The 18,586-nt window shown below is 38.3% G+C and overlaps 1 protein-coding gene across 3 annotated transcripts in view; it reads left to right on the top strand.

Annotated features, from left to right (window-relative positions):
* The window catches only part of SCAPER (S-phase cyclin A associated protein in the ER), a 508,924-nt gene that overhangs the window by 36,940 nt on the left and 453,398 nt on the right, over nucleotides 1-18,586 (top strand). For 2 of the 3 annotated variants that reach the window (XM_013059414.2, XM_013059413.2), the window contains exon 5: nucleotides 710-907. The exons of the other annotated variant lie outside the window; for it this stretch is intronic. In XM_013059414.2, the coding sequence (XP_012914868.1) occupies nucleotides 710-907 (198 nt within the window). The remainder of the gene's footprint in view (nucleotides 1-709; nucleotides 908-18,586) is intronic. 3 annotated transcript variants of the gene reach the window in all.

Here is an 18,586-nt window from a genome sequence, read left to right as displayed (position 1 = left end):
ATTCTATATAAATCAATGATTGGCTATAAAAGATTGAAGTTTAGGAATCACATATATTGAAGGCCAAAGCCTAGAACAAAGCAGGAGGGCATTAACCTGTATTTCAGATACTCTCCACTCTGGGGCTCTCCTATGAAAAAGAAAAACAAGCAAACAGGAATGATACACACACATACAAAACAACCCAAAGAAACCTGGGATTGTTTGTTGCTCTAACTGTAGTAGAGGGTTAGTATTTATTTATTTTTCAGCTTAAGTAGCCAAAGAGAGATAAGCAACTCTTTTGGACTTCTAGTCAGAAGCTTTAGGTTTGCATTTTGAATTTCAGTCTTTATGTAAACTACATGCTTTTTAGTGGAATGATTCTGTGGTACAGTCTGTAAAACTATAGAATGTAATCTTTATTTTCAAAGTTTGCCTGTGCAACTGAGGAAAGAGTGGGTCCTTTAGTGCTTATTTTTTGACTAAGGGTCTGTTCACTGTTGAAGCCATGCTAATCTTCAGTAAGACATGTCTGAACTAAAAAAATGACCTTACAAACCTGCTTTTAAGATGAGAAGCTTTGTTTTGATAAATTTAGTGTGATATAAGATAAAAAGAAGAATGTCCATTTTTAAGTATTTATTTTGAAAAATGTGTTTTATACAAAGATCAAATCCCTGGAGGCTTTTAAGAAATATTTTTTTAATGTTTTGTTTTATTTCACCAGAATGCTGCAGTAGACTGTAAAATAGCATCATCTACAACTGGAGATAAACACTTTGATAAAAGTCCCACTAAAACAAGGCATCCTCGGAAAATTGACCTAAGAGCTAGATACTGGGCATTTCTTTTTGACAATCTTCGTCGAGCAGTAGATGAAATCTATGAAACTTGTGAATCAGATCAGAGTGTGGTAGAATGTAAGGTAAGGTTTGCTTTGAGACTTTGTAATCCATCTAAAGCTAAATTCTCCAATTTTTATTAACCTGACCATATCATTTAACTCAATATGTAATACTGTATTATTCAGTGTAGTCACAATGCTGTGCATTAGATCCCTACAACTTACTCATCTTACAACTAAAAGTTTGACCAACATCTATTTTCCCCATTCCTTGGAACCACTGTTCTACCTTCCTTCTATGAGTGCTTCAGGTTTTTTTGGTTTTGATTTTTTTGAGTACTCTTGTGTTTTGCGTTATCTAATTGTGTAATGTTCTGAGTAAGATTTGGTACAAAGCAAGATTTGGTACATAGTCCTGGGCAAGAAATAAAAAAAGACGGATATGCACAACACAACCATGACACACAAAATTATTTTAAAGATCTCTCTTATCTGCATTGTCTAGTACTGTAGGTGGCACTAGTGAGATTTTCACATTCTTTGGTTTCATGTTTAATGTCTTTAATTGGACATTGCTTCCTTTCTGCTGAGATACTTATCACTCTTCTAATTCACTCTGGTTAGGGAAAAGTGAGATTGATGTCTAACCATAAACAATCCTGGGTGGGATTGGGATGTCATTGTAAGGTGTATTTTCTAATTTCATATAACCTTGTGTTTGTAATAGGATATTAGATACATAGTGCATCTGTCTGTGAAAATTCACTAAAAAGCCCAGTCTTTTAGAAAACAGAAACTATACACTATATTACTTTATACTGAATGAAATTATTTTGATAAAAACTAGAGTGATTTATCATCATAGACGTATTACACAGCTTGTGTTTCTACAGTGAACAGGATTGAAAACCCTGGCATTCATTATTTAACCTATGAAATATATGAAGGGTCAAAGAAAAGTTACACGTTGAAACAGCAGCTGTGTTTCCTCTAAAATTGGAAACAGCTTAGAATAGCCTAAAAATATGGTTCATCAGATGCAGGTATCAGAATGAACAGTAATTGAAATCCTCCAAATTTAGTTTGGTTGTCACAAGTAATATTGAAAGCTGGGGTGGCAATCCTTATATCAGACAAATTAGATTTTAAACCAAAGACCAATAGGAGATGAGGAAGTACACTATTTTATAAGTAAAGGGTCTATCCAACAAGAAGATCTAACAGTTGTAAATATTTATGCCCCTAACATAGGAGCAGTGAATTATATAAACCAATTAATAACATAATTAAGCACATCGATAATGATACAATTATAGTAGGGGACTTTAACATACCACTTAGTGCAGTAGACAGATCATCTAAGCAGATGATCACCAAGGTAACAAGGGCTTTGAATGACACACTGGACCAGCTGGACTACACAGATACATTCAGAGCATTCCATCCTAAAGCAACAGAATACACATTCTTCTTGAGTGCACATGAAACATTGTCCAGACTAGATCACATACTACATCGCAAATCAGGTCTCAACTGGTATGAGACCTGATCCCAAAAGATTGGGATCATTCCCCACATATTTTCAGACCACAAAACTTTGAAACTGGAACTCAGTCACAAGAGGAATTTTGGAAATAACTCAGATATATGGAGGCTAAAAAGCATCCTACTAAAGAATGAATGGATCAAGCAGGAAATTAAAGAAGAATTTAAAAAGTTCATGGAAACAAATGAAAATGAAAACACAACTGTTCAAAACCTTTGGGATGCAGCAAAGGTGGTCAGTCCTAAGAGGGAAGTATATTGCAATACAAGAAACAAAGAAGGTCTCAAATGCACAAGAAAATCTAATCCTTAAATGGAGAATGAACAGCAAATAAAGCCTAAGCTCAGCAGGAGAAGAGAAATAATAAAGATTAGAGCAGAAAATAATGAAATAGAAACCAAAAGAATAGTAGAACAGATCAACAAAACTAGGAACTTGTTCTTTGAAAGAATAAACAAGATTGATAAACCCCTAGCCAGCCTTACCAAAAAGAAAAGAGAAAGGACCCAAATAATAAAATCATGAATGAAAGAGGAGAGATTGCAGCAAATACTGTAGAAATACAAACAATTACAAGAACATATTATGAGGGGCACCTGGGTGGCTCAGTGGGTTAAGCCTCTGCCTTCAGCTCAGGTCATGATCCCAAGTGGGATTGAGCCCTGAATTGGTCTCTTTGCTTGGCAGGGAGCCTGCTTTCCCCTCTCCCTCTCTGCCTGCCTCTCTGCCTATGTGTGATCTCTGTCTGTCAAATAAATCAATAAAATCTTAAGAAAAATTATGAACAGCTATATGCCAAAAAATTAGGCAATCTGGAAGAAATGGATGCATTCCTAGAAATATATAAACTACCAAAACTGAACCAGGAAGAAATAGAACACGTGAACATACCCATAACCACCAAGGAGATTGAAGCAGTAGTCAAAAATCTCCCAATAAAGAGTCCAGAGCTGGATGGCTTCCCAGGAAAATTCTACCAAACATTAAAAGAAGAATTGATACCTATTCTGAAGCTGTTTCAAAAACTAGAGATGGAAGGGAAACTTCCAGACTCATTCTGTGTGGCCAGCATTACCTTGATCCCAAAGCCAGAGAAAGACCTGACCAAAAAGAATTATAAACCGATATCCCTGATGAACATGGATGCAAAAAAATTCTCACCAGGATTCTAGCCAATAGGATCCAGCAGTACATTAAAAGGAGTATTCACCATGACCAACTGGGATTTATTCCTGGGGTGCAAGGGTGGTTCAACATCTGCAAATCAATCAGTGTGATACACTAAATAAAAGGACAAGAACCATATGATCCTCTCAATAGATGTAGAAAAAGAATTTGACGAAGTACAGCATTCTTTCTTGATTAAAACTCTTCACAATGTAGGGACAGAGGGAATATACCTCAACGTTGCAAAGGCCATATATTAAAAGCCCACAGCAAATATCATACTCAAAGGGGAAAAACTAAGAGCTTTTCCTCTGAGGTCAAGAACCCAGCAGGGATTTCCACTATGACCACTTTTTTTTTTTTTAAATTTTTTTTTTAAGATTTTATTTATTTATTTGACAGAGAGAAATCACAAGTAGATGGAGAGGCAGGCAGAGAGAGAGAGAGAGGGAAGCAGGCTCCCTGCTGAGCAGAGAGCCGGATGCGCGACTCAATCCCAGGATCCCGAGATCATGACCTGAGCTGAAGTCAGTGGCTTAACCCACTGAGCCACCCAGACGCTCCCCCCCCTTTTTTTTAAGATTTTATTTATTTATTTGACAGAAATTACAAGTACACTGAGAGGCAGGCAGAGAGAGAGAGAAGGAAGCAGGCTCCCTGCTGAGCAGAGAGCCCGACGCGGGACTCGATCCCAGGGCCCTGAGATCATGACCTGAGCCGAAGGCAGCGGCTTAACCCACTGAGCCACCCAGTTGTTGTTGTTCAACATAGTAATAGAAGTCCTAGCCCCAGCAATCAGACAACAAAAAGAAATAAAACACATCCGAATCAGCAAAGAAGTCGTCAAACTCTTATTCTTTGCAGATGATGTGATAATCTGTGGAAAGCCTGAAAGACTCAATCCCCAAATTGCTAGAACTCATACAGGAAATCAGCAACGTGGCAGGATATAAAATAAGTGCACAGAAGTCAGTTGCATTCCTTTACACTAGCAATGAGACAGAAGAAAGAGAAGTTAAACAGTCCCATTTACAGTTTCACCCAAAACCATAACGTGCCTAGGAATAAACCTAACCGGAGAGGCAAAGGATCTGTACTCAGAAAACTATGGAACACTCATGAAAGAAATTGAGGAAGACACAAAAAAAGGAAAAACGTGCCATGCTCATGGACAGAAGAATATTGTGAAAATGTCTGTGCTACCTAGAGCAGTATATGTATTCAATCCCTATCAAAATACTATCAACTTTTTTTTCTCTACAGAGCTGGAACAAATAATCCTAAAAGACCCCAAGTAGCCAAAGCAATCCTGAAAAAGAAAACCAAAGCTGGTGGCATCACAATTCCAGACTTCAAGCTCTATTACAAAGCTCTAATCATCAAACTAGTATGGTACTGATAACACAGATGCATAGATCAGTGTAACAGAATAGAGAACCCAGAAATGGACCCTCAACTCTATGATCTTGGACAAATCAAGAAAGAAGAAATGGAGAAAAGACAGTCTCTTCAACAAATGGTGTTGGGAAAATTGGACAGCCACATGCAAAAGAATGAAACTGGACCATTTCCTTACACCATACACAAAAATAGACTAAAAAATGGAGGATGAAAGACCTAAATGTGAGACAGGAATCCATCAGAATCCTAGAGAATACATGCAGCAACCTCTTTGACCTTGGCCACAGAAACTTCTTGTTAGACAAGTGTCCAAAGGGAAGGGAAAAAGGCCATGAACTATTGGGACTTCATTAAGATAAAAAGCTTTTGCACAGCAAAGGAAACAGTTGACAAAAACAAAAGATAACCAACAGAATGGGAGAAGATATTTGCATATGACCTATCAGATAAAGGGATCATATCCAAAATCTGTAAAGAAGTTACTGAGCTCAACACCCCCCCAAAACAAATAATCCAATCAAGAAATGGGCAGAAAGCGTGAAAAGATGTTTCTCCAAGGAAGACATATGAATGACCAACATACACATGAAAAATGCTCTCTACCACTCAGCATCAGGAAAATACAAATCAAAACCACAGTGAGATACCACCTCACACCAGTCAGAATGGCTAAAGTTAACAGGTCAGGAAATAACAAATGTTGGTGAGGATGGAGAGAAAGGGGAACCCTCTTATAGTGTTGGTGGGAATGCAAGCTGGTGCAGGCATCCTGGAAAACAGTATGGAGGTTTCTCAAAAGTTGAAAATAGAGCTACCTTAATTGCACTACTGGGTATTTACCCCAAAGATATAAATGTAGTGATTCGAAGGGACACCTGAGCAGCAATGTTTATAGCAGGAATATCCACAGTAGCCAAACTATGAAAAGAGCCCGGATGTCCATTGACAGATGAATGGATAAAGAAGATGGGTTGTGTGTGTGTGTGTGTGTATACATATATATGTATATGTATATATATACTGGATATGTGTACACACATATACAGATACACACACACACAATGGAATACTACTCAGTCATCAAAAAAATGAAATCATGGGGTGCCTGGGTGGCTTAGTCAGTTGAACATCTCCCTTTGGCTTGGGTCATGGTCCCAGGGTCCTGGGATTGAGCCCCACATCAGCAGGGAGTCTCCTTTTGCAGACTCTCTGCTTGCTGCTCCCCTTGCTTGTGCTTTCTCTCTCTGTGAAATAAATAAAATCTAAAAAAAATCATGCCATTTGTAACAATGTGCATGGAACTAGAGGATATTATGCTAAGTGAAATAAGTCAATCAGAGAAAGACAATTATATGATCTCAGTCCTATGTGGAATTTAAGAAATGAAACAGAAAATGAAGAAGAAAGGATAAAATAATTAAGACAATACCAGGGAGGGAGACAAACCGTAGGAGACTCTTAATCATTGGAAACAAACTGGGGCTTGCTGGAGGGGAGAAGGGTGGGGGGTGGAGTAACTGGGTGATGGACACATGATGGAATGAGCAATGGGTATTATATAAGACTGATGAATTAGGGCGCCTGGGTGGCTCAGTGGGTTAAAGCCTCTGCTTTCGGCTCAGGTCATGATCCCAGAGTCCTGGGACCTAGCCCTGCATTGGGCTCTCTGCTCAGCAGGGAGCCTGCTTCCCTTCCTCTCTCTCTGCCTGCCTCTCTGCCTACTTGTGATCTCTGTCTGTGAAATAAATAAATAAATAAATGAATGAATGAATCTTAAAAAAAAAATAAGGCTGATGAATCACTGACCTGTATCTCTGAAACTATTAATATATGTTAATTAATTGAATTTAAATGGACAAAATCTCATAAAAAAAGAGAAAGGTATGACATGCAATAAAAAGAGAGTGATATCATATAACTGTGAAGACTGTGACACAACAAACATATATATACTCTCATTGTTTCACACAGTCATTTAACATCTATTCACTGAGCATTTAATATGTTCCAGTTTCAGTACCAAGAATTGATGACAGAAGGATACAAAACAGTGGCGCTTTGGGGCACCTGGGTGGCTCAGTGGGTTAAAGCCTCTTCCTTCGGCTCAGATCATGATCTCAGGGTCCTGGGATCTAGCCCTGCATTGGTCTCTCTGCTCAGCAGGGAGCCTGCTTCCTCCCTCTCTCTCTGCCTGCCTCTCTGCCTACTTGTGATCTCTGACAGATAAATAAATAAAATCTAAAAACAACAACAAAACCCCGCCCAAAACCAAAACCCAATGGAGCTTTAACTAGACAGAGAGCTCAGTGTCTAACAGAGACAGATATAAAACTAAAAATACATGGGGTGCCTGGGTGGCTCAGTGGGTTAAGCCACTGCCTACGGCTCAGGTCATGATCTCAGGGATATTTCAAATACTTGGTACGCATTTTGCCTCCATCGTCTGTCAGATACTTAGATATTTTGAAGTCTTTCACTACTATTGCAATTTCTTCAACATCTCTCTTAATTTCTAAGAATTTTTGTTACACATTTTGCTATCTTATTATTACTTGTGTAAAGGATTATAAGAGGTTAACTTTCATTATAAGTTTAACATTTTCTCAGTATAAAAATGATCCCATTGTGCAGTTTAATGTTTTTCTTCGTGATTTCTGTTTTGTGTGATATTAATATTATAATTTTTTGTTGTTGTTTGCTCAATTTGCCCATTACCCTTTAGCTCAGGTATTGAAATTTGCCACAGAGAACAGAGAACATGAGATTTTCCATGGAGATAGCAGGTTAAGAGTTCACCTGTTCTTTAATAGGAGTAGGCTTTTTTTACCTCACCATTGTCTAACATCCATCACCACACATAGTCAAAAATTTTTTTTGTTTTGTTTTTATGATGAGAGCTTTTAAGAGCTACTGTCTTGGGAACTTTTAAATATGTAATATAGTATTATTAACTATAGTCATTATGCTGTACATTAATCCCAGGACTTAATTTTTTTGTAACAGGAAGTTTGCTCCTTTTTAAAGAAGATTTTATTCACTCATTCACTAACTCATTTATTAGTGAGCGCTCACGTGCCTGAGTGAGGGAGGAATGGCAGGGGAAAGAGTTGGAGGAGGAGGAAAAAACCTCAAGCAGATTCTGTGCTGAGTGAGGGGCTCAGTCTTATGACCCTGAGATCATGACCGAAGCCAAAACCAAGAGTCGGGTGTTTAACCCACTGAGCCACTCATGTGCCCTGGCAAGTTTTTTTTTTTAAATTTTTTATTTTTTAGAAACATATAATATATTTTTATCCCCAGGGGTACAGGTCTGTGAATCACCAGGTTTACACACTTCACAGCACTCACCAAAGCACATACCCTCCCCAATGTCCATAACCCCACCCCCTTTCTCCCAACCCCCCTCCCCCCTGCAACCCTCAGTTTGTTTTGTGAGATTAAGAGTCACTTATGGTTTGTCTCCTTCCCAATCCCATGTTGTTTCATTTATTCTTCTCCTACCCCCTTAAGCCCCCATGTTGCATCACCACTTCCTCATATCAGGGAGATCATATGATAGTTGTCTTTCTCTGCTTGACTTATTTCGCTAAGCATGATACTCTCTAGTTCCATCCACGTTGTCACAAATGGCAAGATTTCATTTCTTTTGATGGCTGCATAGTATTCCATTGTGTATATATTACCACATTCTTGATCCATTCATCTGTTGATGGACATCTAGGTTCTTTCCATAGTTTGGCTATTGTGGACATTGCTGCTATAAACATTTGGGTGCATGTGCCCCTTCAGATCACTACGTTAGTATCTTTAGGGTAAATACCCAGTAGTGCAATTGCTGGGTCATAGGGCAGTTCTATTTTCAACATTTTGAGGAACCTCCATGCTGTTTTCCAGAGTGGTTGCACCAGCCTGCATTCCCACCAACAGTGTAGGAGGGTTCCCCTTCCTCCGCATCCTCGCCACCATCTGTCATTTCCTGACCTGTTAATTTTAGCCATTCTGACTGGTGTGAGGTGATATCTCATTGTGGTTTTGATTTGTATTTCCCTGATGCCAAGTGATATGGAGCACTTTTTCATGTGTCTGTTGGCCATATGGATGTCTTTTTTGCAGAAATGTCTGTTCATGTCCTCTGCCCATTTCTTGATTGGATTATTCTTTGGGTGTTGAGTTTGCTAAGTTCTTTATAGATTTTGGACACTAGTCCTTTATCTGATATGTCGTTTGCAAATATCTTCTCCCATTCTGTCAGTTGTCTTTTGGTTTTGTTAAGTGTTTCCTTTGCTGTGCAAAAGCTTTTGATCTTGAAAAAATCCCAATAGTTCATTTTTGCCCCTGCTTCCCTTGCCTTTGGTGATGTTCCTAGGAAGATGTTGCTGCGGCTGAGGTTGAAGAGGTTGCTGCCTGTGTTCTCCTCAAGGATTTTGATGGATTCCTTTCTCACATTGAGGTCCTTCATCCATTTTGAGTCTATTTTCGTGTGTGGTGTAAGGAAATCGTCCAATTTCATTTTTCTGCATGTGGCTGTCCAATTTTCCCAACACCATTTATTGAAGAGGCTGTCTTTTTTCCATTGGAAATTCTTTCCTGCTTTGTCGAAGATTAGTTGACCATAGAGATGAGGGTCTATTTCTGGGCTTTCTATTCTGTTCCATTGATCTATGTGTCTGTTTTTGTGCTAGTACCATGCTGCCTTGATGATGACAGCTTTGTAATAGAGCTGAAGTCCGGAATTATGATGCCACCAACTTTGACTTTCTTTTTCAATATTCCTTTGGCTATTCGAGGTCTTTTCTGGTTCCATATAAATTTTAGGATTATTTGTTCCATTTCTTTGAAAAAGATGGATGGTACTTTGATAGGAATTACATTAAATGTGTAGATTGCTTTAGGTAGCAAAGACATTTTCACAATATTTATTCTTCCAATCCAGGAGCATTGAACATTTTTCCATTTCTTTGTGTCTTCCTCAATTTCTTTCATGAGTACTTTATAGTTTTCTGAGTATAGATTCTGTGCCTCTTTGGTTAGGTTTATTCCTAGGTATCTTATGGTTTGGGGTGCAATTGTAAATGGGATTGGCTCCTTAATTTCTCTTTCTTCTCTCTTGTGGTTGGTGTAGAGAATGCAACTCCTTTCTGTGCATTGATTTTATATCCTGACATTGTACTGAATTCCTGTACAAGTTCTAGCAGTTTTGGAGTGGAGCCTTTTGGGTTTTCCATGTATAGTTAGTATCATATCATCTGCAAAGAGTGATAGTTTGACTTCTTTGCCGATTTGGATGCCTTTAATTTCCTTTTGTTGTCTGATTGCTGAGGCTAGGACTTCTAGTACTATGTTGAATAGCAGTGGTGATAATGGACATCGCTGCCATGTTCATGACCTTAGCGGAAAAGCTTTCAGTTTTTCTCCATTGAGAATGATATTTGCAGTGGGTTTTTCATAGATGGCTTTGATAATATTGAGGTATGTGCCCTCTATCCCTACACTTTGAAGAGTTTTGATCAGAAAGGGATGCTGCACTTTGTCAAATGCTTTTTCAGCATCTATTGAGAGTATCATATGGTTCTTGTTCTTTCTTTTATTGATGTGTTGTATCACATTGACTGATTTGCGGATGTTGAACCAACCTTGCAGCCCTGGAATAAATCCCACTTGGTCGTGGTGAATAATCCTTTTAATGTACTGTTGAATCTTATTGGCTAGTATTTTGTTGAGTATTTTCGCATCTGTGTTCATCAAGGATATTGGTCTATAGCTCTCTTTTTTGATGGGATCCTTGTCTGGTTTTGGGATCAAGGTGATGCTGGCCTCATAAAATGAGTTTGGAAGTTTTCCTTCCATTTCTATTTTTTGGACCAGTTTCAGGAGAATAGGAATTAGTTCTTCTTTAAATGTTTGCTAGAATTCTCCCGGGAAGCCGTCTGGCCCCGGGCTTTTGTTTGTTTGGAGATTTTTAATGACTGTTTCAATTTTCTTACTGGTTATGGGTCTGTTCAGGCTTTCTAATTCTTCCCGGTTGAGTTGTGGTAGTTTATATGTTTCTAGGAATGCATCCATTTCTTCCAGATTGTCAAATTTGTTGGCGTAGAGTTGCTCATAGTATGTTCTTATAATAGTTTGTATTTCTTTGGTGTTAGTTGTGATCTCTCCTCTTTCATTCATGATTTTATTTATTTGGGTCCTTTCTCTTTTCTTTTTGATAAGTCGGGCCAGGGGTTTATCAATTTTATTAATTCTTTCAAAGAACCAGCTCCTAGTTTCGTTGATTTGTTCTATTGTTTTTTTGGTTTCTATTTCATTGATTTCTGCTCTGATCTTTATGATTTCTCTTCTCGTGCTGGGCTTAGGTTTTCTTTCTTGTTCTTTCTCCAGCTCCTTTAGGTGTAGGGTTAGGTTGTGTACCTGAGACCTTTCTTGTTTCTTGAGAAAAGCTTGTACCTCTATATATTTTCCTCTCAGGACTGCCTTTGATGTGTCCAACAGATTTTGAACCGTTGTGTTTTCATTATCATTTGTTTCCATGATTTTTTTCAATTCTTCTTTAATTTCCTGGTTGACCCATTCATTCTTTAGAAGGATGCTGTTTAGTTTCCGTGTAGTTGGATTCTTTCCAAACTTCCTCTTGTGGTTGAGTTCTAGCTTTAGAGCATTGTGGTCTGAAAATATGCAGGGTATGATCCCAATATTTTGATACCGGTTGAGTCCTGATTTAGGACCGAGGATGTGATCTATTCTGGAGAATGTTCCATGTGCACTAGAGAAGAATGTGTATTCTGTTGCTTTCGGATGAAATGTTCTGAATGTATCTGTGATGTCTATCTGGTCCAGTGTGTCATTTAAGGCCATTATTTCCTTGCTGATCTTTTGCTTGGATGATCTGTCCATTTCAGTGAGGGGAGTGTTAAAGTCCCCTACTATTATTGTATTCTTGTTGATGTGTTTCTTTGATTTTGTTATTAATTGGTTTATATAGTTGACTGCTCCCACGTTGGGGGCATAGATATTTAAAATTGTTAGATCTTGTTGGACAGACCCTTTGAGTATGATATAGTGTCCTTCCTCATCTCTTATTATAGTCTTTGACTTAATATCTTATTGATCTGATATAAGGATTGCTACTCCTGCTTTCTTCTGATGTCCATTTGCATGGTATATTCTTTCCACCCCCTCACTTTAAATCTGGACATGTCTTTGGGCTTAAAATGAGTTTCTTGTAGGCAACATATAGATGTTTTTTTTTTTATCCATTCTGATACCCTGTGTCTTTTGATTGGGGCATTTAGCCCATTAACATTCAGGGTAACTATTGAGAGATATGAATTTATTGCCATTGTATTGCCTGTAAGGTGACTGTTATTGTATATTGTCTCTGTTCCTTTCTGATCTACCACTTGTAGGCTCTCTCTTTGCTTAGAGGACCCCTTTCAATATTTCCTGGAGAGCTAGTTTGGTGTTTGCAAGTTCTTTCAGTTTTTGTTTGTCCTGGAAGCTTTTAATCTCTCCTTCTATTTTCAATGATAGCCTAGCTGGATATAGTATTCTTGCCTGCATGTTTTTCTCATTTATTGCTCTTTCTGGCCTGCCAGGTCTCTGTGGATAAGTCTGCTGCCAATCTAATATTTTTACCATTGTATGTTACAGACTTCTTTTCTTGGGCTGCTTTCAGGATTTTCTCTTTGTCACTAAGACTTGTAAATTTTACTATTAGGTGACGGGGTGTGGGCCTATTCTTATTGTTTTTGAGGGGCATTCTCTGAGCCTCCTGAATTTTGATGCTTGTTCCCTTTGCCATATTGGGGAGATTTCCCCCAATAATTCTCTCCAGTATACCTTCTCCCCTCTCTCTTTCTTCTTCTTCTGGAATCCCAATTATTCTAATGTTGTTTCATCTTATGGTGTCACTTAGCTCTCGAATTCTCCACTTGTGGTCCAGTAGCTATTTGTCCCTCTTTTGCTCAGCTTCTTTATTCTCTGTCATTTGGTCTTCTATATCACTAATTCTTTCTTCTGCCTCATTTATCCTAGCAGTGAGAGCCTCCATTTTTGATTGCACCTCATGAATAGCTTTTTTTTATTTCAACTTGGTTAGATTTTAGTTCTTTTATTTCTCCAGAAAGGGCTTTTATATCTCCCGAGAGGGTTTCTCTCATATCTTCCATGCCTTTTTCGTTTCTGGCTAGAAACTTGAGAATTGTCATTCTGAACTCTAGATCTGACATATTATCAATGTCTGTATTGATTAGGTCCCTAGCCTTTGGTACTGCCTCTTGTTCTTTTTTTTTGTGGTGAATTTTTCTGCCTTGTCATTTTGTCCAGATAAGAGTATATGAAGGAGCAAGTAAAATACTAAAAGGGTGTAGTGATTCTCAAGTGCCTTTGCCCCTGGCACAACCCCAGGAAAATATGCTTTAACCAAATCAGAAGAGATCCCAAATCATGAGGCGGGAGAAAAGGGATAAAAAGAGGTTCAGAAAGAAAGAAAGAAAAAAAAATTAAAAAAAGAAAACGAATAAAGAAAAGTATAAAAAAGAAAAAAATACATATTCGATAAACTAGTTAAAAAATCTTAAAACAGAAAAGGGTAAAAGTTAGAAAAATTTTTAGCAGAAGAAGAGAAAAAAAAAATGAAAAAGAAAAAAAAATTAAATTAAGTGCAAGACTAAAGAATCATAGGGAGAAATCCATGAGTTCTGTGCTTTGCTTTCTCCTCCTCTGGAATTCTGCTGCTCTCCTTGGTATTGAAACTGCACTGCTTGGTAGGTGAACTTGGTCTTGGCCTGATTTCTTGTTGATCTTCTGGGGGAGGGGCCTGTTGTAGTGATTCTCAAGTGCCTTTGCCCCAGGCAGAATTGTACCGCCCTTACCAGGGGCTAGGCTAAGTAATCCGCTCGGTTTTGCTTTCAGGAGCTTTTGTTCCCTGAGCTCTTTCTGTAGAGTTCTGGAGGATGGGAATACAAATGGCGGCCTCCTGGTCTCCGGCCCGGAGGAGCCGAGAGCTTGGGGCCCCACTCCTCAGTGCGCCCTCAGAGAACAGCTCCCAGTTACTCCCGTCTGCCTGACCTCCGGCCGTGCTCCGAGCTCACCAAGCCTGTGACTGGTTCAAGATAACCCTAAGCTGTGAGCTCACTGTCTGCTCTGTCTCTGTAGCCAGCTTCCCCGTTCTAATACCTGTAAGCTCTGCGACACTCAGACACCCCCATTCTTCTGTGACCCCATGGGACCTGAGGCCACGCTGACCCGCGTGGGCTTCACCCCGGTTTAGCCTCAGAGCGATGTCCCTTGGTGGAACAGACTTTTAAAAGTCCTGATTTTGTGCTCTGTTGCTCCGCTGCTTGCCAGTAGCCAGCCCCTCCCTCCGGGGTCTCTCTTCCCGTCGCTTTGGATTCACTTTTCTGCCAGTCCTACTTTTCAGAAAGTGGTTGTTTTTCTGTTTCTAGAATTGCTGTTCTTCTCTTCGACCTGCTGATGGATTTGTAGTTGTTTGCAATCTTTAGATAAGCTATCTGGCTGATCGCCTTCTAGCTGAAGTAGTCTCAGCCTGCTACTTCTCTGCCATCTTAACTCCTCCCTGTCCTGGGAAGTTTGTACCTTTGGACACTTTCACCCATTGTGCCTACTCCCACCCCATTAATAATTGTCCTTTTCCTTATCTGTATCTGTTCTTCTGAGTCTTATTCTAGATATTTCTTCTTTTTTGTGTTTCATTCATTTTAGGCTTACAATAAAATTTTGCTGTCTGATTGATTAAATAATTAATTTCTCTTATGTTTATAAGTTTACAAAATAGTTTGTGATTCAGTATTAAAGTTGTAGCGATAGATGAGTTTCATTTTAGTCTATTTAACATGACACTTAATTGATGATTTCCTCGTTGACAAATCTTTGTTTCTCATACCTTGTTCTCATATAATCAGTAGAGCATAGATTATTTTTCTTTTGGTTATTTGGGAGAACTTAATAACTGGATTGTACAATTACCATGTCATAACTATTACTGGGGTTAGTTATACCCAAGTTATGAGCCTAGTTCTTAGGAGTAAGCCTCATACCATTTTATACCCTACTTTATTAATTGATTAATTTGTAAGTATGTTTTTAAAAATGTCATATTAATTTCAGGTGCACAATAGAGTAATTAAGCAGTTCCTTACATCACCTGGTGCTCATCTTGACAAGTATCCTCCTTAATCCTCATCACCTATATAACCCAACCCCCATTTCCTCCCCTCTGGTGACCATCACTTCTCTATAATTAAGAATCTGTTTCTTGGTTTCTCATTTTTTTGCCATTATTCTTCTGTTTTATTTCTAAAATTCCACATATTAGTGAAATCATGGGGCATTTGTCTTTCTCTGACTTATTTCACTTAGCATTATATTCTCTAGGTCCATCTATGTCATTGCAAATGGCAAGATTTTATCCTTTTTATAGCTGAATAGTATTCCTTTTTATGTATATACCACATCTTTTTTATCCATTCAACTGATGGGATGCTTGGCGGGGGGGCTTCCACATCTTGGTTGTTGTAATTAATGCTGCTATAAACATAGTATTGCCTGTATGCCATTGAAATAGTGTTTTTTTATTCTTTGGGTAAAGACCCAATGTTTGATTGCTGGATGGTAGGATAGTTCTATTTTTAACTTTTTGAGGAACCTCCATAGTGTCTTCCACAATGGCTGCAGCAGTTTGCATTCCTACCAACAGAGTAAGAGGGTTCCTTTTTCTCCACATCCTTGCCAACACCTGTTGTTTCCTGTGTTGTTGATTTTAGCTGTTCTGACAGGTGTGAGGTGATACTTCATTGTAGTTTCGATTTGCATTTCCCTGGTGGTAAGTGATGGTGAACATCTTTTCATGTATGTGTTGACCATCTCTATGTCTTCTTTGGAGAAATGTCTGTTCATGTCTTCTGGATTTTTTTGTTTTCTGGTTGTAGTAGAGGTTCTTTATGTATTTTGGAAATTAGCCCTTTATTGATTTTGTCATTCACCATTATCTTCTCCCATTCCACAGGTTGCCTTTTAGTTTTATTGATTGTTTCCTTTGCTCTGCAGAAGCTTTATACTTTGATGTAGTCTCAGTAGCTTATTTTTGCTTTTGTTTCCTTTGCTTCAGGAGATCTATCTAGAAAAAAAATGCTATGGCATGTATCAAAGAGGTTACTGCCTGTAGTAACCTCTTTATGTTTTCAGGTCTCATGTTTTGGACCTTAATTCATTTTTTAAAAAAGATTTTATTTATTTATTTGACAGACAGAGATCACAAGTAGGCAGAGACACAGGCAGAGAGAGAGAGAGAGGAAGCAGGTTCCCTGCCACGTAGAGAGCCTGATGCGGGGCTCAATCCCAGGACCCTGAGACCACGACCAGAGCCGAAGGCAGAGGCTTTAACCCACTGAGTCACCCAGGTGCCCCACTTTAATTCATTTTTTAATTTACTTTTGTTTATGGTATAAGACAGTGGTCCAGTTTTCCTAACATTTGTTTGAAGGGACTGTCCTTTTCCCCTTGGACATTCTTTCCCCCTTTTTTGAAGATCAATTGACCATATAGTTGTGGGTTTATTTCTGGGTTTTTTGTTCTATTCCATTGATCTTGTGTCTGATTTTGTGCCAGGACCATACTGTTTTGATTACTACAACTTTGTAACATAACCTGATGTCCAGAATTGTGATACCTCCAGCTTTGCTTTTTGTTGTTGTTGTTGTTGTTGTTGTTGTTATTGTTTTATTTATTTCTTGTTTGTTTTGTTTTGTTTTGAGAGCAAGAGAGTGCATGTATGGTGGGGAGGGAGTGGGCCTAATTGGGAGAAAGAGAATTCCAAGCAGGCTCCACACCCAGTATAGAACTTGATGCTGGGTTTGATTTTACCACCTTGAGATGATGACCTGAGCTGAAATCAGAATTCGGATGCTTTACCAACCCACTGAACCACCCAGGCACCTCTTTGCTTTTCTTTTTCAAGATTGCTTTGGCTATTCGGTGTCTTTTGTGGTTCTGTACAAATACTTAGAATTGTTCTAGTTCTATGAAAAATGCTGTTGGTGTTTTAATAGGGATTGCATTAAATATGTAGATTTCTTTGGCTAGTAGAGACGTTTTTAACGGTATTTGTTCTTCCAGCGCATGAGCATAGGATCTTCAGTTTCTTTTGTTATTGTTTTATAGTGTTCAGAGTACAGTTCTTTCACCTCTTTTGTTAGGTTTATTCCTAGGTATGTTGCTAATTTTGGTACAATTGTAAATAGGATTGTTTTCTTAATTTCTCTTTCTGCTGCTTCATTATTGGTGTATAGAAATACAACAGATTCTGTACATTGATTTTGTATTCTTTAGCTTTACTGAATTCATTTATCAGTTCAAACAGTTTTTTGGTGGAGTCTTTCAGGTTTTGTTTATATAGTGTCATGTCATGAGCAAATAGTTAAAGTTTGACCTCTTCTTACCAAAGCAGATGCCTTTTATTTTTTCTGTTGTCTGACTGTGGTGGCTAGGACTTTTCCAGGATTATGTTGAATAAATATGGTGAGAGTAGGCATCCTTGTTTTGTTCCTCACCTTAGGGGAAAAGTGCTTAGTTTTTCCCCACTGAGGATGGTGTTAGCTGTGGGTTTTTCATATATGACTTTTATTCTGTTGAGGTATATTCCCTCTAACCAATTTTGTTGAGGATTTTTATCAATAATGGATGTTGTACTTTGTTAAATGCTTTTTCTGCATTTATTGAAATGTACATATGGTTCTTATCCTTTCTCTTACTGATGTGATGATGTGTCACATTGTTTGATTTGCAAATATTGAACACCCTTACAACCCAGGAATAAATCCCACTCGATTGTGGTGAATTATGTTTTTAATGTATTTTTGAATTTGGTTTGCTAGTATTTTATTGAGGACTTTTGCATCTGTGTTCATCAGGAATATTGGCCTGTAGTCCTTTTTTTAAGTGGTGTTTTATCCGGTTTTGGTATCAGGGTAATGCTGGTCTTACACAATAAACTTGGAAACTTTGTTTCCCTTTCTTTTTTTGGAATGGTTTGAGAAGAATAGGTTTTAGCTTTTCTTTAAATGTTTGGTAGGATTCGCCTATATAGCAATCTGGTCTTGGACTTTTTTTTTTTTTTTAAAGATTTTATTTATTTATTTCACAGACAGAGATCACAAGTAGGCAGAGAGGCTGGCAGAGAGAGAGGGTGGGGGGAAGCAGGCTCCCTGCTGAGCAGAGAGCCCGATGCAAGGGGGCTTGATCCCAGGACCCTGAGATCATGACCTGAGCCGAAGGCAGAGGCTTTAAGCGACTGAGCCACCAAGGTGTCCCATAGTCTTGGACTTCTGTTTGTGGGAAGTGTTTGTTTATTTTTCTTACTGATTTAATTTCTTTCCAGGTTATCCATCTGTTCACATTTTCTGTTTATTCTTGTTTCAGTTTTGGTAGGTTATATGTTTCTAGGAATTTATCCATTTCTTATAGGTTGTCCAATTTGTTGGCGTATAGTTTTTCATAATACTGTCTTAAAATTGTTTGTATTTCTATGGTGTTGGTTGTTATTTCTCCTTTTGCATTGGTGATTTTATTTATTTTAGTCCTTTCTTGTTTTTTCTCGGTAAGCCTGGTTAGAAGTTTATTAACTTTATTGA

This window comes from Mustela putorius, unplaced genomic scaffold, assembly GCF_011764305.1.
Source record: "Mustela putorius furo isolate JIRA1106 unplaced genomic scaffold, ASM1176430v1.1 tig00003972_pilon_pilon_pilon, whole genome shotgun sequence".
NCBI classification, from domain to species: Eukaryota; Metazoa; Chordata; class Mammalia; order Carnivora; family Mustelidae; genus Mustela; species Mustela putorius.
The sequence above is the reverse complement of the archived record's forward strand: the minus strand, read 5'-3'. Positions and strand labels throughout refer to the sequence as shown.